We start from the raw sequence: 21823 nt of genomic DNA on the forward strand, positions 1-21823 counted from the left end.
TCTGGATGTCCCCTCCCCCACCTCGGAGGTATGAGACCCGCAGGCACTCTGCCTGGCAGGAGCCTCTATGTAAGACAATACCCAGTCAGCTGGCCAGGGACAGACAGCCCCGCGTGGCTTTCAGCTGCACCCCACCAAAGGCGCAGGAACATGCTGGGAATGAACACAGGTTCTCTTGTTCTCTCCGAAGTGCCACCCCAGCTCGAAGCAGCCACAGCTGTTTGCAGCTCCAGAGAGGGAGTCAGAGCTGGAGGCGAGCTCTTACAAAGGGGGGGAGCCAGCGTGGGGCCTGCTGCAGGAGAAAGAGCTGACAGGGGAGCTGGAGGGTAAACCCCAAGGGCGAGTCGGTTTGCTGGGGCTGGGCTTGTTTTCAATAGACAGCGAGACACAGACAGGAGCAGGGAGTAAAGCAGCTGTGCTTACTGTGGCTACAAAGAAGCAGAAGAGATGCCAGAACAGCTTTTCCTAAATCTCAGCAGCAGGATCTGGTGACTGACCAGAGCCGGGGCCAAGAGGAGGGGGGAGGGGACCCCTCCTCGGGCCCCCAAAACAAGATGCTGTTTTCCAGGACCTTTCCGGACCTCTGCTGCCCCGTTGGCCCAGTGGGCAGCTCTGGTCACTGCCTCCTTGTCTGGGTTCCCGAGTTCACTGGGAGCCCCACACCAAGGGCCGCCTCTGCTCCCAGACATTGGTTCTCCAGTGTCATCCTAAAAACCGCAGAGAGGGCACTGCCAGATAATAAGGAGGCTGAGGCAGAAAGAGGACACTCCAGAGGGGATCTGTGGAGGAGCACACCAAGCCCCCGAGCGCCCCAGTGCGCCCGCGGGCAGGAGCTCGGGGTGGGGGAGGGCGACGCGGCCGGCCCCCGCAACCCCGGTCCCCTGCTCCACGTCCCGCCCAGGCGATCTTTTGCCGGGGGAGTCGGGGCGGGGGGCGGAGGGCGCGTGGGGACGCCGGGGGCGCAAGGCGGGTTCGCGGGGTGGGCGAGCCTCCGGAGGACTCCAGGGCCGCGGGGGCCTGACGGGTGGTCCAGGCAGTCGGGGCCGAGGACACGGGGCACGGCAGGGGAAGGGGGGCGTCAGGGGACGCGGGGAGCGCGTGGGAGCGGGCAGACTCTGGGATGCGTAGCACTGGGGGTTGGGGACTCGCAGAGGCCGGGGCGGTGGCTGCGCGGCTCAGGGTCGCTGGCGGACCCTGGGGTCTCTCCGGCCCCTCCCGGCGGCTCTTGGGGGGCGGGGCGCGGCGCTCTGGGCGGGGCCTGTGCGCAGGCGCGGGGGCGCGCTCCCGAAGGCCGCGGGCGGGGACGCCTCCTGGGTCGCCGGCGGGAGGGGGCGCGCGAACCTCACTTCCGGTGAGCCCTCCGCGCGACATGATTGGGCGCGAGTCGGCGAGCGCGCGCCCGCCCAGCCAATGGGCGTCGGCGGCGCGGCCGGGGGGCGGGCGCGCGCGGCGGGCGCGCGCGCGGGCGGGGCGGGGCGGGGCGGCCGCAGCCTGGTCGCCGCCCGCGGGCCTGTCCGACGCCCGCCCGGCCGGCCCCGCCGCCCGGCAGCCATGTGACCGCGCCGCCGCCCTCCGCGCGCCCGGCCCGCCCGCCCGCCCGCCGCGCGTCCGCGGCCCGGCCGCAGCCCAGGCCGCCGAGGGAGCGGCGGGGGCCGGCGCCATGGCCGAGCGGGGCCGCTTGGGCCTGGCCGGCGCGCCCGCCGCGCTCAACACGCCGGTGCCCATGAACCTGTTCGCCACCTGGGAGGTGGATGGCTCCAGCCCCAGCTGCGTGCCCAGGTACGCCGCCCGCCCGCCGCTTTGTTCCCGCGCGCACCTGCCGGCCCCGGGGACCGGCCCCCGGGGACCTCGCGCCCGGGCCACCTCCCGGGCCTGCACCCCCGCCCGGCCTCCCGGGACCTGCACACCGGGCCCCCCCCGCCCCGGGCCGTGCACCGGGACCGTCCACCCTGGGGTCCCCGCTTGAGACCGATCACCCCGGGACCCCCACTGGGGGCCTGCCCCGGGGGCCGTCCGCTCCGGGATCCCCACCCCGGGCCGTGGCCTAGGCGCCCCACGTCGGGTGCGCGCCTTCTCTGCGCGCGAGCCCAGACTCGTGGATGGTCCCTGAGGTCTTGGTCCAGTGCAGCCGAGGAAGCGGCGCCGGCTCTCACAGGCCCCGCGATCCGCGGGGCTCTCGCGGGCGCTCACCTGGCTCGTGCCCGTCCGGCATCCTTGCACCTGCCTACCGGTGCGGTGCCGGTGGAGTTGACTTAGGGTGTGGTGTCTCTTCTCTCCGTCGGGTACCATAGATTTCCTTTTGCGTCCGGCCACACTGTCAGGCCTGGGTGGCCTGGGAGTCACTCTCGGGGCACGCAGTGTCCAGAGGACACATATCTGGGACCAGAGCTGTACTGCTTCATCCTTCATCCTTCTGAGGGTCTGACCCTACCCCTCTGTCCTGCTGGCCGGAGTGTCCGCCCTTTCTCCATTTGCACTGTGCTTTGTAATTTGGGGACTTCCCTGGACATAAACACTGCTCCTTGCATCATGCCATCGCCAGAGATGGTGCCCCTTCACTTGGTGGAGAAGCGCCTGGTCCCCAGCAGTACAGCTGGACGCGGCTCACCCGTGGGGCAGGGCTGTGGCCAGCCCCTGCTTCTCCTGCCAGCTGGAAGCTCTGTGGGCTTTTTCCCAATCAGTGGTCCTTCCTGAGGAAGCTCCCAGGCTGAGGGCGAAGAGAGACAAGAGTCATGCCAGGGCCTGGTTCTGCAATGGACACCAGGCCACGAGGGCTGCGGGCAGGCAGCCAGGAAGAGCTCTCCCTGGGGAGCCCTCCGAGCGGGACCAGAGGACGTGGCCATGTGTGCAGAGGGGTCTCTGCCGCGGCGCCGTCAACAGGTGTGCAGGGCAGGTGCTGGGCACGCAGAGGTGCCGGCGTGCCCTCCCAAGCGTGGGGCCCGCAGCTCCGGGTGTGGCTGTGCCCAGTGGAAGGCTGGGTGCTCCCTCTGTGGGCCTCTGGGAGGCTGGGGTGTTCTCAGGATGTCTGCCTGCTTGCCTCCTCTCTGGGAGGTCTCACCTGCCCAGGCCTGGTCTCCACCCTTCTCTCTCCCATCTTGGCATTGGGCCCAGTGTTGGGTCATGCTGGACCCCCCCCCCCCCACCGTGCTCCTTCTCTCTGCCACTCCGTCATCGTCAGCAAAACCACCCCCCCATGATCTCTTGCTCTCCCTGGGGGCACAGATGCCCTGCTCCCTCCCCCCAGAGCTAGGAGTGCCGCCTGCCTTTCCTGCACCTTTCAGCAGTTTCCTGGGGCTCTGAAAAGACCACTGAGGTCTTAACCAGAGGGAGTTGGGGAAGGAGGCTGGGGTCCGGGGCGTGGAGCTGGTCTAGAACGCCCACCCTGCTGTGTGTGTGCAGGACGGGGCGGGATGAGGGGCGGGAGCTACGCAGCGCCAGGGCTTGGGGTTCCACAGCTCTGCCCGGGGTGGGGCGGGGAGCAGGGCAGGCAGGTTGTTCTGTGGGCCTGGGGCCCAGCAGCCATGGGGTGGGCAGGCACAGAGCACCCCAGCCTGTCCCAGGGCGGCCCTCCCCACGGTGCTGCTGGCCCCGCTGCCCCCTGGGCAGGCTGTCCCCCTTGCCTGTTTGGAGACTGGGTGCAGAGGCACCGCTCTGTTCGTGTGCTTGGCGCACGCTCCCGGCTCTGACCGCTGGAGCTGCCGGTGTGGGTGCCCGCTGGCCCCCGTGAGGCAGCGGTGTGTCTTTGCTCTGTCTGGGCACTGTGGCCGGCCCCTGGTTTGGACTAGTGACGAAGCCACTCCGGGCCTTCTTGCACTGGCAGTAGCATTTGGGGGGGCGTGTGCTCAGTGTTACTACCAGGAGGCTTCCTGAAGCGGCTATGCCAGCTCACCCCCACTGGCGTCCCCACTGCTCTGCACTCTTGCCAACACTGCCTGACTTTTAATCACTGCCAATCTGGTGGGTGTGAAATGGTATTGTGGTTTTAATTTGAATTTCTCTGATTACTGATGTAGGCCACTTGTACTTCCCCGTCAGCGAAATTCCTGTTCATCTCTCTTGCCAGTTTTTTCCTCTTGTTTTATCCCCTGACTTGAACCTCAGTGGGTTTTTAAGGGCCAGTAATTCCTTTTCAGCGCTGTGTTGAAACCACCCTCTTCTCTGCAAGGCTGTGATGCCACCCGAGGTGCACCTGGTGTTGACCTTGGTCTTGTCCTGTGGTCTGTCCTCCCCGGGGCTGTCGGGAGAGCTCTCTGTTCTCCCTGGGAGCTGGTGCCAGGCCCGTGGGGCTCTGACAGAGGCAGGTTCGGTTTCCTGGATTCCCTTGAGGGAACAGACCGCACCCCCTTCAGTGACCCCCAGTCCTGGCGTCCCGCAGTCCCCGTCCCCTGCGGGGATTCCCTGAGCAGCCTCCTGCCGCATCCCCCCCCCCCCCGCCCTGGTCGACCCGCTTCAGTGGGGGTCTGGGGCACTTTGAACCCTTGCACTTGCCCCCTGATTTTCCGTCCTGTTGAGGTTTGTGACTTGACGTTACAGGGTCAGACATCTCTCTGCGAGTTTTCTGAACCCGCAGGTTCCCGTGCACCCTCCTGTGGCGCCCTCTGCCTGGCTCACCCTCCAGAAGGGGCTGCAGCTGGAGCGTGAGCTTTGGCGTCCGTGTGCTGGGTTCGCTGCAGCCCGCGGCAGGGCGAGTGCTGGTTGCCTGGGCCGTGGCCGCCCTGTGGGCCACGCACCCCAGCGTCGTTCTGTGCAGGTCCTGTGTTCCCCCATCATTTCAACTCCAGCCACTTTGGAGGCTGCGCTGGGGTTTCTCCGCGGGGGCTTGCCGGGCGCTTGTAGTGTGCGGGCCCTGGGTGTGATCAAGCTCTGAGGGCCGGGTGTTGTCCTGCTCCTTTCCCTGCCGATGTGGCTCTTCCAGCATTAAACTTGCCTCTCTCTCTTGGAAACATAGCAGCGTGCCGGCCTGGAGGTGCCCTGGTCCCCTTCCCGCAGGTAGGTAGATGGAATCAGACTGTGCTCAGGCCTTCGCATCTCTGTCTGGGGTCTGTAATCTGCTCATCCGCTGCCCTTATCTGATTTTGATGCCGAGATACCTGCAGAGTGAGCTGCCCCACCGTGCCTCTGTGTGAAGCAGGAGCTGTTTGTTCCCTGAACGTCCAGGCGATGGTGAAATCGCCGGTCAGGGGACCTGACTCCAGGTTGCTCTGGGGCAGGGGTAACTGCTGACTCGACTGCTTTAATGATTCCCTGCCTTTCAGTTAGCTTTAGAAATACATTTTTCTGTGAATTTGTCCATTTTCTCTTGATTTTCAAGTTTATTGACAAAAAGTTGTTCCTAATATTCTTTTTCTAAAAAATACCTGCAGGACCTGTAGAGCTGTCCCCTCCTGATTCCTTCAGTTGACCGTGTGGGTGGACATCCACACGCTGATCTATCTCACCAAGGGTTCATCGGTTTTTTTTAAATGAATATTCACATCTTCCTTTCCGTTTATGCTCTTTATTTTTGTTACGTGTACTTGTTCTGATCTCTTAAGATACATACATAGTTCCTTCTTTTTCCTCCTTTCCTTGCGTGTTCGGTTTTTTAATTGTTCGTGAATTTATTTGCCTTTGGCTGCGCTGGGCCCTCGTTGCCGTGCCGGTTTCCTTGGTTGGGGTGTGCGGGGCTCCTCTGCACCGCGGCGCGTGGGTTCCTCTCTGCAGTGGCCTCTCCTGGTGCCAAGCACGGGCTCAGTAGCTGAGGTGCTCAGGCTTAGTTGCCCCATGGCATGTGACATCTTCCCAGACCAGAGATCAGAACTGTGTCCCCTGCATTAGTAGGTGGATTCTTAACCAGATAACCAGGGAAGTCCCTCTTGTAAGATTTTAAACCTGCGAAATAAGTAATGTTTTGGCTGCATTTTACAAGCTTTTATGTGTAGAGTTGTTGAGTTTAAAATCTTTTTAAAAAATTTCCATTTTCCTTTCTTTAGCATGGTGGGATATTTCAAAGTTTCTTCACATCCAAACGTTTTTCTGTTAGTTATTTTTCCATCGTTGAATTCATTTCTTCTTTTTTCATTGTTTCTAACTGAGTCGCGTTGTGGTCGCAGAGGGTGGTCAGTATGACACCGGGCCCTTTGGATGTTTTAGGACTTGCTCTGGGGCTCCGTTTGAAGCCAGTGTTCATGCGTGTTCCGCTTGTCCTGAAAGGGCCGTGTGTTTGGCACTTGGTGGTACCGTGTTTGATACCTGTCCCTCTGGGTCATGCTTGGCTTATAGCGTCTTCAGGCTTGTTACCTTTCCTGTCTACTTGGCAAGCACGGAAGAGTCTCCAAGCCTGGAGGGGGTTGACTGTTTACCTGGAGCTCTGTCCTCAGGTCACACCCCTGCGGAGTCACAGGCCCTGAGTGCTAGGGGCTGACTCTGCACCCAGCGGAGCTTTTCCTCAGCTGTCTGTTGGATATATTTGCCTGCTATATCTTTTCCCACCTTTTTTCCTTAAACTTTCCTGTGTCCTCAGACGCTGGCTGCGTGTTTTTTATTTGGCACATGACTGAGCGACTTCACTTTCACTTTTTACTTTCATGCATGGAGAAGGAAATGGCAACCCCCTCCAGTGTTCTTGCCTGGAGAATCCCAGGGACGGGGGAGCCTAGTGGGCTACCATCTATGGGGTCACACAGAGTCGGACACGACTGAAGCGACTTAGCAGTAGCAGCAGCAGCAGATTTCATTTTCATTTAATCTGACAGTCTTTATTTTTTAACCAGGACATTCAGTCCATTGTTATTTGTCTAAATTTCTGATAGTTGGGTTTATGTCTACCACTTTATTTTTGTCCTTATTATCCTTTTTTCCTAAGTTTCTCTTTTTCATTGTACCTTATCACGCATTGGTTTTTTTCGTATTCCATTTCTTATTATTTTGAAACTTGTCACTGTTTCTGTTTCTTTCGTGGTTTCCATGTAAATCGGATGCTTGCTGTTGTGTGTCAGAGCTAACTGTAAATTCTTTCCCTGAACAACAGAGGGACCTTAGACCGCATTATTCTGACGCGTCACTCTCATGCTTGTGTGCTTTTGTTTAGAGTGTTTTAACATGCTTTTTAAGCCCATATGAGATTATTATTACTTTCTGTTTTTAATACTTGATTAATCTCAAAACTCACCACTTTTTAAATTCCTTTTGCATCTCAGAAGTGTGAAGTGAAAGTCGCTCAGTCGTGTCCGACTCTTTGCAACCTCCTGAACTGTACAGTCCATGGGATTCCCCAGGCCAGAACACTGGAGTGGGTGGCCTTTCCCTTCTCCAGGGGATCTTCCCAACCCAGGAATGGAACTGGGGTCTCCTGCATTATAGGCCAGTTCTTTAGCAGGGTATCTCCATTCTTCCTCCTCCTCAGTCTGAAAATGCGTCTTTAGGATTTTCTTGAGTGAGGATCTGCAGACAACTCATCGTTCTCTCAGTGTATCTGAGATGTTTGCCGCTGTCCCAGAGGCTGTCCCGCCGGTGTGGCTCCCGGTTTGGCTCTGGTGAGGTCAGTGTCAGTCGGGTGTCACTGGCTCGAAGGTCTGTCCTTTCTCCCCGGTGGCTCTGCGGTCACCTCTGTGGTGTCCAGGGGGGCATTTCTCTTGTGCCTGAGTTGGGGTCACTGGGCTCTGGGCTCTGGGGGGGTGGTCCTCACAAGCCCCGGGAAGTCCTCAGGCACTCTCCTCTTCCTGGCTCTTTCCTTGCCTCTGGACCTGCTGGACATGCGGTTGCCCTTTCCTGTGGCATCACAGACTGGCTGCCGGGCAGGCTCTGCTCCTCCCTGTTTCAGCGGCCAGTCCTCAGCCCTCCCCCCTGAGGAAATGCGTCCGTGCCTCAGGAGGGCCTGCGAGTGGGTGGGATGGGCCGTCCCCGCCGCGGGCAGAGCCGCGATGGAGCGGCGCTGGGCAGGTGCCCGTGGCTGAGCACCAGGCCGTGTTTGGAGCCCCGGGGAGGCCGTGGAGCTGTTTGGCGGGCATCGGTTTAGCTGGAGGCTGAGGGGGGTTGGATGTGGGTGGGGCGGGGAGGGCGGGGCGGGGTTGAGAGCGGGCTGGGCTTTTGGGGCTCTCAGGTGAGAGGCGCACTGAGGGAGGGGCTGGGGCGTCTGACCTCGGCCGTCTAGGCCTGCGGCCCAGGGTCTCGGGGCAGGCCTGGCCCCTTGCTGCAGTCACCACCTTTCCTGCCCCCACGATGGCAGCGCCAGGCCCCGGGGCACACCTGGGCGGTGGGCTGCTCCCCCAGCAGGTAGCAAAGTGGGCTCAGTGCCGTGACCTGCTGCCTTCGAGGGTAAGTGTGGAAGGAGGCAGCTGCTTGGGGCAGACGGCGTCTCCTGTGATGCTTCATGACGGGCAGTCAGCTGCATGGGCCCCGCTCATGGGCACACCGCCCTTCCTATCTTCCCAGGATCCGGGCGCCAACCCCGGCTCCCCTCCCCCCAGCGCCCCGCCCCAGGAGGTGGGTGAGGGGACCTCGGAGTGGGTGGATGGGGCCAGGGGACTGCCCCAGAGAGCAGTCTGGAGTGTTGGGGTCTTTGCACGAGGAGGCTCCGGATCGGGTCTTGGGGATCCCTCGGGAGCCTGAGCGTCACTTGCTGTGGCCAGAGTGACCTGTGGCCGCCGAGGTAGGGGTGCTCGAGCAGGTGGGCAGCAGGATGGGACCCTCTGAGGCTGTGTCCTGGCACCGCTGCCCTGCAGACCCCACCTGCCCGGCGTGGCCCCTGCGGGCACGGCCTGGGCCCGTCAGACATTCCAGTCCGGCCCCTGGGCTTCCGGCCTTGGTGGGAATTGGCTCGCAGTTGTTCCTGCCGGCGCTGGGTATTTTGGGCTCCAGGATACGAAGGGCGGTGAGTGCGTGAGCCTCCGGCTCCTCCCAGCGCCTGTGCCTGGTGCTCGACAGTGGCTGAGAGCGGCCCCAGAATAGCGCAGGCGTCTCTGGAAGCTGAGTCCCATTCTGCCCCGGGGGGCGTCTTGGACGTGGCCTTGGCCCGGGTGCTTTGCGGAGGGCCGGGACGCATCGCGAGGACCTCCCTGCCCACGGAACAGGGTTTCTAGTGAAGCGCTGTGCACTCCACATGCCCCCGCCCACTGCTGTGCCCGCGGGTGAGAGGTGCGTGTCCTCCGGGAGCCCCTCAGCGCGGTGGGCATGCAGCAGCCGCTCTGCTGGCCTGGTCTTTCTCCCCCTTGGAGGTCAAGGCCACGGTCCAGGGTCTCCTGGACAGTCAGGCCGGCTTGGGTCCTGGTGGCAGCTGGAACTGCACGGTGACGGGGACACTGCACTGGGCGCGTCTGCCCTTCTTCCCGTCGGGCCCGCGGCAGGTGGCTGGTCCCCGCTGCCCCACCCGCCTTCCGTCCTCTCCCCGGCCAGGCCACAATGCCCCCCTGCTGCGGGGCCGCCCAGCCCCGTTCTCGGGAGGGGCGCGCCTGGTGGCCTGCGCCTTTGTCCCACTGGCGGGGCGTGGGGAGGCGGCGCGGGGGCTGGGACAGGCGAGGTCTGCAGGAGGGGCTCCGGTCTCCAGCATCTCTAGCAGCGAGGGCCCCAGTGGCCGGCACAGGGTGGGGCTCCCGTGAGCCTTGAGAGGAGCCTGGCCTGGCCTCTTCTGCTTGGGCAGACGTGCCGGTCTCTCTCAGCCGAGCGGCCGAACATGTCCACTCTCTCATCCCGGTTCTGTTTCCAGCATCCGCGGGGTGACCCCCCCTCCAGCACGGGCAGCCCTGTGTGTGCACGAGGCCTGAGCAGAGTTGTGTGGGCTTGGGCGTCGATGCCCCCGAAGGCAGAGCGCTGTAGGCGGGCGGCCCCTCGGGGGCACCGCCCTTTGCCCAGATGTGGCCGTGACCTTCGGTGGCCTGGGTTCCGGCTGCCTCTGCCCCGAGCCACCTGAACAGGCCGCGTGCTGCCTCCTGTTGGCACTGGGCTCCTTTGTCCCCTCTGCGTTGTCCGTGGGGCACATGTCCCCGTCCGGACGTGGCGACGCCCCCATGGGGAGGCCCTTGGTGAGGAGCCGTGGACCCACAGCAGCTGGCATCTTGGGCCCCGTCCCTTCCCGGAGCCTTGCTGCCCAGCCCTGCAGCTGCCCTCGAGGTGATGGTGCCGTCTTCTGTTGGGCGGTGACCAGTCTGGACCTTTCTGCCTTTGCGTGGAGAGGCATGGGAAGCGCTTTTCCGTCACAGTTTGCATTCCGGGGCCTCAACTTGGGCTCCAGACGTTCTGCCCCGTCTGGTTGCGACATGAGTTAAGGGCTGTCACGCTTTGGTGGGTTAGTGGAGAACCACAGTCACCACCCTGAACGGTGTGCCCTCCCGCCGGCCCGGCTCTGGTGGGAGACAAGCTGTGTGTGGAGCGCGTTTACAAATGCCGTGGTTGTCCACGCGGTGCCGGGGCGTGCACCAGCCAGCTCCCAGAGGAGTGAGAATGGGGCGGGCTCATCTGGCAGCTGGTTGGGGGCCTCCACTCCCAATGAGCCCGCCGGAGGCTTCCCAGCGATGGGAAAGGCCGAGGGTCCGGCAGGAGGGCATCTGGGCCCATTACTGCCGGCCGAGGCCTGCCCGGGGCGGGGGTGTCACGGAAGGCTTCAGGCGTCTGTTGGTGAGTGACGGGGTTAGGGGTGCCACGCCTGCGGAGCCGTGCTGGGGTCACCACAGCCGCAGGGTCGTGCCGGCTTCGGGGCGACTGTGACGGTCATTCCAGGCGTCTCAGGGGCCGAGTCCGGGTGAGTGGGAGCCCCAGGAGGGGCCTGAGGAGGGCACACGGGCTGACAACGGGTCCAGGGCGGGTTCAGAGCAGAGGTGCAGGCGTGGCGCCTCCTGGGGCCGGGCGGTGCGGGGCGCTCGTGGGCATCTGCGGGGCCCTGGGCTCACCACGTGGGAGTCACTCCAGCTCAGGCCATGGCGGGGACAGGTCACCCCTGCCCGCCTCTGACTCCCCGTTGGCCACTGGGCAGGTCCCGCAGCGCCCCTCCTCTCCCGCTGGTCCCTCCCGAACAAGTGAGGGCCTTACAGTGTGGAACCCTGCCCCCACACCCTGGTCCCAGAACCCCCCTCACAAGGGACTGGCCTCCACACGCCCACCCCACCTCCCCCGCCCAGGTGACTGTGCCCTGGCCGCAGCCCGGGGACGGAGGACCCTGGGGCTCGGTCCGCGGCTGCTGGCTGCTCTGACCTGTCTGTGATCAGCCGTCTGCCAGGGGCGCCCCCGCGGGTGGGGTGTCTGCTCTGGTTGCTGGGAAGTGCCTTTCCTGAGTCTGGCTGTTGGGAGTTGCTGTCACGGTGTAGCTTCCTCCTCCTTGGGACCTGGTGTCTGCCCAGCTCCTGTCGGAGGAACTCTTGTTTGAGGGCCACTTGGACGCCCTGCTTCCTTCCCTGCCTTCGGTCCCCTTCCTGGACAGGGCCACGCCCCACGGTGTCCAGTCCGGCCCTGACTGTGAGGGCCAGGTGGGCACCCCTAGTGCCCAGGGGTGCCTCTGAATGGATGCCCTGGGGGAGGTGTCTCAGCAGGAGCCTCGGGGCACAGGCGGGAGTAGGTGTGGGTAGAGGAGCCCTGGGCGTGGGTTCCGGGCTCAGCGTCCTGCTGGACCACAGCCCTGTGACACCCCCCGCCCCCGCCCCCACCAAGCTGGGGCCATGACTCCTGAGTGAGTTCAGTCCTGGGCACACCTGTCTGCTTAGCAGGGGCTGAGGGGAAGTCCTCCCAGGAGACTCATGCCCCGTGTCCACCATCAGCTCAGCAAAGCATCCCAACATGCGGCTTGGACCCCAGGCCCCTAGTTCTCAGGCTCTGGGGCTCGGCCCCCAGGCTCCTAGTTCTCAGGGTCTGGGGCTGGAGGCCTGAGGCCACGGCGCCCGCAGGTTGGTTCAATGTGTCTCTCTGTTGGGTCCTCATAGCGGGGGCTCGAGGGAGCCCCCTGTGGTTCGTCTACAAGGGCGCTGACCCCCTTCACCAGGGCCCCACCCTCCACCCTCATCATCCTCAGAAGTCCCTCCTCCTGACAGCGTCATGAAGCGTCATGTGGATTTGGGGGGAACCGGAGTCTGCAGCCCCACTGGGCCCCACTGTCCTGACGGCACCTGGAGCCGCCGGGCAGGGGCCCGCAGCTGTGTGTGCCCCCAGCCTGGACCCGCGCCTGTCGGTGTGAGGACCAGCTGCTGTGAGACGTCAGAGAGGCCTGGGCCCCCACCCTGCCCTCTGGCTCCCAGACCCCTTCTCATCTGACCTGGAGCCCCCTGACCACCCCAGACAGCCACGCCCCGCAGCCAGCAGGCCAGGGTCTTCCCTCCTGGGAGCCGGCCTGATTGGGGGGGGGGGGGGGGCGGGGGCGGGGCCTGAGGCGGAGTGGGGTGGGGCTGAGGCGGCAGGGCGGGGCCTGAGGCGGAGTGGGGTGGGGCTGAGGCGGCGGGGCGGGGCCTGAGGCGGAGTGGGGGGGCTGAGGCGGCGGGGCGGGGCCTGAGGCGGAGGGGGGGGGGCTGAGGCGGCAGGGGCGGGGCCTGAGGCGGAGTGGGGGGCCTGAGGCGGCAGGGGCGGGGCCTGAGGCGAAGGGGGCGGGGCCTGAGGCGAAGGGGGGTTGCTGAGGCGGCAGGGGCGGGGCCTGAGGCGGAGTGGGGGGCCTGAGGCGGAGTGGGGGCGCTGAGGCGGCAGGGGCGGGGCCTGAGGCGGAGTGGGGGGGGCTGAGGCGGCGGGGCGGGGCCTGAGGCGGAGTGGGGCGGGGCCTGAGGCGAAGTGGGGGGCTGAGGCGGCAGGGGCGGGGCCTGAGGCTGAGTGGGGAGGGCTGAGGCGGCAGGGGCGGGGCCTGAGGCGGAGTGGGGTGGGGCCTGAGGCGGAGTGGGGGGGCTGAGGCGGCAGGGGCGGGGCCTGAGGCGGAGTGGGGCGGGGCCTGAGGCGGAGTGGGGCGGGGCCTGAGGCGAAGTGGGGGGGCTGAGGCGGCAGGGGCGGGGCCTGAGGCTGAGTGGGGAGGGCTGAGGCGGCAGGGGCGGGGCCTGAGGCGGAGTGGGGTGGGGCTGAGGCGGCAGGGGCGGGGCCTGAGGCGGAGTGGGGTGGGGCTGAGGCGGCAGGGGCGGGGCCTGAGGCGGAGTGGGGTGGGGCTGATGCGGCGGGGCGGGGCCTGAGGCGGAGTAGGGGGCGGCGGGGAACCCTGAGGCGGCGCCCACGGTGGCTGCTTGTCTGCACACGCGGCAGTTCTCGGGGGAGCCTGTCACCGAGGACTGTGCTGCCTGGACTCGGGGCCCCCGGAGCCGGCTGTGGCTACTCGCTGGGGTGGCCTGGGACGTGCCTGGACAGCGGGGAAGCCCAGGGCCGTCGCTCTGAGCCCCGGGGAAGCCGGGCGCTGAAGGGGCTGGGATGCAGCCTCCCCTCACCGCCCCCGGGGGAGGTCCCGGCTCGGTACTGTACAGACAGGTTCTGAGCGCGGCTGGAGGCGGCCGTGGGCCTCAGCCCGTGCAGGCAGCGCTTGCGGCCCTCTGGGCTCGCGGTCCCCATGTGAGTCGCCTGGTGCGGCTTCTTGCCTGGAGGGGGGCCGCCTGCGCTGCTGCTCCGGCCCTGAGGTGCCTGAGGCGCCCGGCCGGCCCGGCGCCCCACGTCCCTTGCTGATTATGCTGTCCCGCGAAGTAACGCCGCTCGCCTGCAGGGCTGCGCTGGACGCGGTCTCTTCCTAACAGGTCCCTTTTCCCTCGCGCCGGGGAAGGCGTGGGGTCCCTCAGGCGGTGGGTGGGGGAGGCCCTCGCGCCCGGGATGGCGTGGGGTCCCCTCAGGCGGTGTGTGGGGGCAGGCCCTTGCGCCCAGGATGGCGTGGGGTCCCCTCAGGCGGTGGGTGGGGGAGGCCTTCGCGCCCGGGATGGCGTGGGGTCCCCTCAGGCGGTGGGTGGGGGAGGCCCTCGCGCCGGGGAAGGCGGGGTCCCCTCAGGCGGTGTGTGGGGGCAGGCCCTCGCGCCGGGGAAGGCGGGGTCCCCTCAGGCGGTGGGTGGGGGAGGCCCTCGCGCCCGGGAAGGCGTGGGGTCCCCTCAGGCGGTGGGTGGGGGCAGGCCCTTGCGCCCGGGATGGCGTGGGGTCCCCTCAGGCAGTGGGTGGGGGAGGCCCTCGTTCCCGGGATGGCGTGGGGTCCCTTCAGGCGGTGGGTGGGGGAGGCCCTCGCGCCCGGGATGGCGTGGGGTCCCCTCAGGCAGTGGGTGGGGGAGGCCCTCGTTCCCGGGATGGCGTGGGGTCCCTTCAGGCGGTGAGTGGGGGAGGCCCTCGCGCCCGGGATGGCGTGGGGTCCCCTCAGGCGGTGGGTGGGGCAGGCCCTCACTCCCGGGGCCTCTGGTCATCACGGCCCCAGGAGGAGTCCCGATGGCCTTGTTGCTCGCTGGGCGCAGGCCCCGTGCTGAGACGGCGCTCTGGTGTCTGCTCAGCCGCTCGGGGGCCTCCCTGCTGTGGACATGGGTGCTCTCTCTGCGCGGCAGCCATGCCTGACTGGGCCATCCCGCCATGGCCGGCTCCTCCTGTGCGTGGCTCCTCTGACTTTACGCCCACCGCCTGGTGTCCCGGCCCCTGTGGGGGCAGCCTGTGCTGTGGCAGGAAGTGGGGCTCACGGTGGCCCCTGCCAGGGCCCCGGCCTTGGTGCCCGCCTGCCCTTCGCTTCCTGCAGGGCCATCCCAGCCCCACGGCGGCCAGCAGGGAAGTGGAGAAGGCACCTCTGACCTTCTCTCCTGGTTAGCAGGAAGCAGCCACATCCTCAGGCCTGGACACCAGAGACTGCTGAGCTGGGCCGGCTGGAGCAGGCGCTCGGGTGCTGGGAGGGAGCCGGGACTGCCTAAGCCTCCCAGCCCGGTCCGCCCCAGACTGTCCTGAAAGCGAGTGCCTGGGGGCAGCCACGCTGCCTCAGAGCTGTGTGTGCCTGCAGCCTGAGTCCCCAGGGCGCTGCCTGTGGGCCTGCCCCGCCCTACCCTGTCCTGCCCCCAGGCTGGCCAGTCCCCGGGACTCAGGCCGGGCCTGGGATTGCCAGCTGCCGCAGGGCCCCAGCCCCCACTGGGGCGGACAGCGACCACACAGATAGGCTCGGCCCCTGGGGACAAAAGGCCGCCTAGTTTTCCCTCCCACCTACACAGAGTCAGTCCATTTGGGGCCACAGAGGTAGCCCCCCAGGTGGCCGTGGTTTGATGGCTGTGTTCTAGGTGCCTGGAGGAAGTGGGAGAGGCCGAGTCCTCCTGGAAGGCCAGCCTGGCACTGGCATTTCTTGGAAGCCCAGGAAGCACTGTCCTTGTCCTTCATGGGCTGCACGCTGTGGGGGCTGGACTCACCAGCCCGGGAGACCCGCGTGGTCTGCCCTGTGCCAAAGCCGAGCGCTGCTGGCGTGACACGGTGGGGCAGCCTTTCAGAGGCTGAGTGCAGGGGCCAGTGGCGAAGACACCACCTTCCAGGGCACGAGTCACAGGTTTGATCCCTGTTCAGAGAACTAAGGTCGTACATGCCATGGGGCGTGAGAAGACTCCTGAGGTTCTCGTGGATAGCAGGATCAAACCAGTCCATCCTAGAGGAAATGAACCCTGAATGTTCATCGGAAGGACTGATGCTTAAGCTCTAATACTTTGGTCACCTGATGCAAAGAGCTGACTCATTGTAAAAAACTCTGATGGTGGGAAAGACTGAAGACAGGAGGAGAAGGGGGCGACAGAGGATGAGATGGTTGGATGGCATCACCGACTCAATGGACATGGGTTTGAGGAAACTCTGGGAGATGATGAAGCACAAGGAAGCCTGGTGTGCTGCAGTCCATGGGTTCACAAGTCAGACCTGAGTGAGTGACTGGACAGCAGAATGCCACTCTGAGGACAGCTCAGCCTGCCCTCTGCAACTGTGGAGTGCACACACTGGAGTGAAGACCCAGCACAGCCAAAAGCTGAAAAATAAAAAGGCCTGATGCAGCGTCCCCACGTGGTCAGCAGATCCCTCTGTGAGAGGAGGAACTGGGCTGGAGCCACGCTTGTACACACGTGTTCGTGGCGACTGCCCAGACTGCCAAGTGTAGTCCTGACACCTGCCAGGTGGGTGAATGCAGGGCGCGCTGCCCGGCAGAGGAGCTGGCCCCCAAGGCCACGTGTGTGATCCCTTGTACAGAGCATCAGACCAGGCACGGCCACCAGGAGAGACCTGCCGCCACTGTGCGGTCAGGGTGGTGGGGACGGGCAGCGGCCCTGGGCTGGTGAAGCGGCCCTGGAATCAGAGGCGATGGTTGCTTAGCACCGGGAGCGCGCTGCGTGCCGCGGGCTTGTGCCCCTGGACGTGGTTAGGCTGGCCGATCGCACATCATATGTGTTTGACTGCAGCAGAGGGAGTGTAATGAGGGTGCTGGGACGGTTCTGCACCCTAGGAGACCAGTCAGGCAGGCGGACAGGGTGCCGGGCTCGGGTGTGGGGCGGGCGCCTTGGGAGACAGCCCCCGCTAGTGGGCAGTGCCCCCTTACTTAGCGTCCTGGTGCCCCAGCTTGTTCTCCACCAGGTTGCCCCCAAATCCCGCTGGGAGGGGTCCCTGGTGGCTGGTGGGGGGCTGTCTGCTGAGCTCTCGTCATTTTCTGTGGAGCTCCAGCTTTTCCACCTGAACACCGGGGCGGCGGGCAGGGTGGCGAGTGTGGGCCCAGCTGACCCTGGAGGCGGGGTGCTGCAGGCGGGGGCCCTGCCCCTTGGAGCCGCCTGGGCGCCGTCGCCCGTCTCTGTGGGCCGATTGTCCCCCGGCGGCTCCTCTGTGGGGGCCTTTGTGCCAGGACATCAGCCCTTTGTCCGCCATCGGCACTGCACCGCATCTCACGGCCGTGTCTGTCTCTGTCTGCTTGCGGTAACATCCGCGTTTCTGATCTCAGGAAGGGTTTGAGTCCTGAGGAGCAGGGCAGTCCCTGGGTTGAGTGCCTGCCCCTGTCCTCCAGGGATCTGGGTGCACCTGGCGTTTTCCTCGGCCTGGGCCTGGTGCGTCTCCTGTGGAAATCGGCGGGCAGAACGGCCCCCAGCCCAGCTGTCCCACGTTGGGGTGAATGTTCTGAGGGATTGAAAGCAGCGTGTTCTTGAGTGTGCCCTCCCTGGGTTGCTTGCAGCACAGGTCACAGGAGCTGAGAGCCGACGGCCGCCCAGGCTGCATTGCTGCGTGAAGGGATGAGCAAAGACGCCAAGTGCACATGGGGACAGTGACCCGGCCATGCGCCCGGTCCATGTGGGGACCGCGACCCGGCCACGCTCCCGGTCCACGTGGGACCGCGACCCGGCCACGCTCCCGGTCCACGTGGGAGCGCTGACCCGGCCACGTGCCCGGTCCACGCGGGGGCACTGACCCGGCCACGCGCTTGGTCCACATGTGGTGATCTGGCCACGTGCTTGGGCCACGCGCTCAATCAGACTTCTTCTGAACACAACCGTAGCAGTTACACCATCTGAGGGTGAGGAAACATTAAAAGCAGACGCCTGTGGGCTCACCAGCGTGGATCCTCACCGCTGCCCGGCTGGACTCCCAGTGGGGACCCCGGGCAGGGCTCAGGCACGTCTCCCCGGGGCCCTGCTCAGGGTGGAAGCAGCCTCCAGACCCCCAGGCCTGCCGAGTCCCCCGGGAGAGTTTCCTTGCTCTGCCCCTTGCCCCCCCCGGGCCTGCGGACCCTGCAGAGCTCCGCCTAGACCCTGCCCCGCCATGTCCCCCTCCACCGAATGCAGCCCAGGCTCGGGGAACTTGGTCTAGGGGAGGTGCCGACCCTGCTCTGTGGGCATGCCCGTGCTCCTGGGTGGCTGGGCCGCAGGCCCGTGTCTGCTTGGCACCCACACGCAGGACGTGGGGCAGCCGGTATTCTAGGGAGAACTGGCTTTGTGCCCTCTGCAGTGCCCACTGCCCCGGCACTCACAGCCCAGGCTCCGAAGTGGGTGGGCTGGGACTCTGCGCTGGGACTGGGCATGGGTACTGGCCAGATTTGGGGGGCCTCGGGGGACCCTCAGCCTCCTCCCTGCTGTGGGTGACTTGGGGAGGGCTGGACAGACTGGCCTCCCCTTGCCCCTGGGGAGGGTTAACCGCTCCTGTTCTTGTCCGTCCACCCTGACCCTGACCCGGAGCTCAGAGTGACCACTGCCTTCTGTCCCAGGGCCTGGTGTCCGTCCACCCTGACCCTGACCCGGAGCTCAGTGACCCCCTTCTCCAGGCCCAGGCCCAGGCCCAGCACCGTGTGTGCCAGGTCCCATGTGAGTCCTCCTCGAGTCAGCTCCAGAAAGGACGTGCCTGACCCTCCCCAGCCCCTTTCTCTTCTCTCCCTCCACTCCCCCTCCACCGGCACCTCCCTCTTCCTCCAGACTCTGTCCAGCGCCCAGGCAGGCCCTTGTCCTGGGCACGGGCGGCTCCCTCCGGCAGAGTAGCCCGGCGAGGGCCAGTCCCGAGAGGCCTGCCTGCCCTCCAGCTGGGTGGGCACCGAGCAGGAGCCCCATTCTGTGCGGACGCCCTCCGCGGGGCCCGCTGACCTGAGGGCACACGGAAACCTGCGCCCCAAGTGTTGCCTGGAGAGACAGAGACCCCCAGGGTCGGGGGCTCAGCAGTGCCTCCTGCGACCCATCTGGTGGCAGGCGGTGCTCTGAGGGGGTCGCACTGCCTTCAGCCCAACTGGAGCCCAGCCCGTCCAGGTGTCCTGGGCTGTGGGCGGCGCTGCGGCTCTGCTGACTCCTGCACGCACTCCAGTTTCTGCATTGCCAGCGCCCAGAGACGTATGTCGTCCCCTGGGTCCCTCCACGCTGGCAGTGGTCCCGCAGGCTCAGCTTTGCCTGCACAGCCAGAAATAAAGACCCTGGGGTTGGAGTGTGTGTCGGGGGCCCTTTCATGCTCATCATGGGCATCCCCTTCTCATGGGCAAAGGTGTCTTCTACACCTGTCTTTAAGGTGGTCCCTGCTGGGTCAGACGGTAAAGAATCCACCTGCAATGCCAGATACCTGGGTTCGCTCCCTGGGTTGGGATGATCCCCTGGAGGAGGGCATGACAACCCACTCCAGTGTTCTTGCCTGGAGAATCCCCATGGACAGAGGACCTTGGCGGGCTATAGTTCATGGGGTCAGAATGAGTCAGACACGACTGAGGAACTGAGCACCCCAGACATAGCGGCTCCCCCAACACCAAGCAAAGCCTGGCAGCTGGACAGCCTAATGAGATGCTGCAGGAAGGGGCGAATGTGCTGTCCATCGACCAGCTGAGTCCACCAAACGCAGAAAGGTGGAGCAGAAACAGTTCTTCCGTGCGTCCACACTCGGACAGAAGAAGGGACAGTCCTTCTTGGGACCCTCTGGATGAGGAGGGGCCGGGGCCAGACGGGCCAGGGAGGGACCTGGGGGTGGGTAGCCTCGGAGCACCTCTGTGGTGGGGGCTGGGCGGGTGTTGGGGACCGCCCTTGCTGGGGGTTGGGGGACCCCAGCATGGCAGCGCGGCCATCCCGTGTGGAGGATGGCAGATGGCCCTGTGCTGTCAAAACCTGAGTTGGTGTCATGTGTGGGTTTGACTCTGAAGACTGAGACGCCTCATTTTAAATGCAGGTGTTAGGGAGTGAGAGACCAAGCCTTCTGCCATGGGAGCACCCAGCTCAAGTCATATAAAGATCAGGGCAAAGCTTAGGATGAAAACAGAGGAATGGAGGTCACAAGGACCAAAACTTAATGAAATAAAACCAATATTAAATATTAACAAAAGCCGGAAGTAGACTGCTTGGAGAGACTAATAATATGGCAAACTGGCAAAAGTAATGAAAAGCGAAAGCACATACATAAACGATTCTGGAATGAAATGATGTAGGTAAAGTTGAAGAACACTATAAGCATTGTCAGTAAATATGAAAAGTTAGTAGGAGTTTTTTCTAGAAAGAATATGAATTACTTAGTAACTGGCTTAGTAAAATAGAAAAAGTGTAGAGACCCGTTATATTAAAATCCCTTTTCTTGTCCAGAGAGCACCAGATTGTTTTATTTGTAAATTTTACCAGGTCTTCCAAGAATTAAGTCGTATCTGCTATGAAGTGTTCCAGAGATTGAAAATATGTTTTTAAAAAATATGTTTTTAAAATATGTTTTTTAAAAAAGGTGACACTGTCCATTTTATGAGGGCAGTAGAATCATGGAAACTCCCAGGGGAAGCACAAGAGTAGGGAGACCTCATGGACATAGATGTGAAAACCCTAAAGAAAATGACAGGGAAAAAAAATCCCTACAAAATAAAAAAAGGCAAAAGTATCTTGTGAAATAGAAATTATCTCAGGAGTGTGTGAATGATTTATTTAACCTTAGAGTACTAGTTATTTTTATCACACTCAGAGTGAAGAGAAAATTCACATGCTATATCCAGGAAGAACATCTGATGTAATTTAGGAGACATTATGAGGGATATGGGCTTCCCCGGTGGCGCTAGTGGTGAAGAACCCACCTGCCATCGCAGGAGACACGGGACCCGGGTTCCACCCCTGGGTCGGGAAGATCTCCTGGAGGAGGAAAGAGCAACCCACTGCAGTATTTTGGCCTGGAGAATCCCATGGACAGAGGAGCCTGGCAGGGTCACTTCAGTCCATGGGGTTGCAAAGAGGCAGTCACGAAAGAGCAGGCGCGCGCACACACATTAGGAATATGCAAGTAGATAGGAATTTCAACTTGCTGCAGTCTTCCCTGGTGGCTCAGATGGTAGAGTATCTGCCTGCAAGGCAGGAGACCCAGGCTCGATCACTGAGTTGGGAAAAGCCCCTGGAGCAGGGAGTGGCAGCCCGCAGTATTCCTGCCTAGAGAATCCCATGGGCCTGGTGGGCTGTACAGTCCATGGGGTCACAGAGAGTCAGGACTGAGCGAGTAACACTTGCTCTAGCTTAGCTACTAAAACCTGCAGGCCTGCACTAATCCTAGTATATTAGCCTATGTTTGGCACCCACATTAAAATGTATAATTCAGTTCTGTACTTGCACCAGCTGTATTTCAAGTGGTAACCACTGACTACCACATTAAACAGTGCAGTTATAGAACATTTCCATCACTGCACTTCACCGCTGTACACTCACCTTTTTTTTTTTTTCCACTCACCTTCTTAAACACTAGAAATATCTCTAAAACCACGAAGAAAGGTAACTATTACCCTTGAGGTACTGGACAGTGAAGCATGACATGAAAAGCAGATTGGATTGGGTTGAAAGAAACAAAATTGCCATTTGCAATGGCATCGTTGTTCAAATGGACAATATAAGAGCCTGTAGAAGGTGTTTGAACCAGTGACAGTTCTGGAAGGTGGACTGATACAAGATCAACACACAGAATCAACAGTGTTGAAACATCTGCATTGTGTTTCCCCTAGGAGTTTCCATGATTCTATTCCCTTCATAAAATGGACAGTGTCACCTTTTTTAAAAACATCTTCTCAATCTCTGGAATACTTCACATGAGATAGGACTTAATTCTTGAAGACCTGGTAAAATTTACAAACATTTGAAAAGAAGAAAAACAGTGTTAATCATAAAAGCAGCTAGTAGCTTATCCATGAATAAGTTGGACAAAGGGCATTCCCAACTTTCACCAGAGAAAGGGCTGACCACTTGCTCAAGGACATAAAGCACCTGAGTAAGGAGGTACCCAGGCTCTGTGATGACCCGAAGTTACCAGTTCACCCCAAATGTAATTCGGTTTTGTAGAATTCCATGAAGGAATTGAATTTGGCAAGTTATGAAGTTTACGTGAAGCGGACAAGCAACTTTCAAGAAAAAGGAAGTGTGTTGGTGTTTAGGAAGTGCCTTGCTTAGCAGATACGTGTTTAAGTAAGCTATGCTCATTAAAACAATATGCAGTTGGCAGAAATATAGACAGATTGGCTCCTGGGACACAGAGA

At 62.7% G+C, this 21823-nt stretch overlaps 1 protein-coding gene across 5 annotated transcripts in view; it reads left to right on the plus strand.

Annotated features, from left to right (window-relative positions):
- Positions 1–1581: 1581 nt before the first annotated feature.
- PACS2 (phosphofurin acidic cluster sorting protein 2) overlaps positions 1582–21823 on the plus strand; it is a 59753-nt gene continuing 39511 nt past the window's right edge. For 4 of the 5 annotated variants that reach the window (XM_065905861.1, XM_065905862.1, XM_065905863.1 and 1 more), the window contains exon 1: positions 1584–1779. In XM_065905861.1, the coding sequence (XP_065761933.1) occupies positions 1661–1779 (119 nt within the window). In that variant the 5' untranslated portion in view covers positions 1584–1660. Of the gene's footprint in view, positions 1780–21823 lie in introns of all 5 variants that reach the window. The other variant, XM_065905865.1, reaches the window with a different exon arrangement.

This window comes from Muntiacus reevesi, chromosome 15 (assembly GCF_963930625.1).
Source record: "Muntiacus reevesi chromosome 15, mMunRee1.1, whole genome shotgun sequence".
Classification (NCBI taxonomy): Eukaryota; Metazoa; Chordata; class Mammalia; order Artiodactyla; family Cervidae; genus Muntiacus; species Muntiacus reevesi.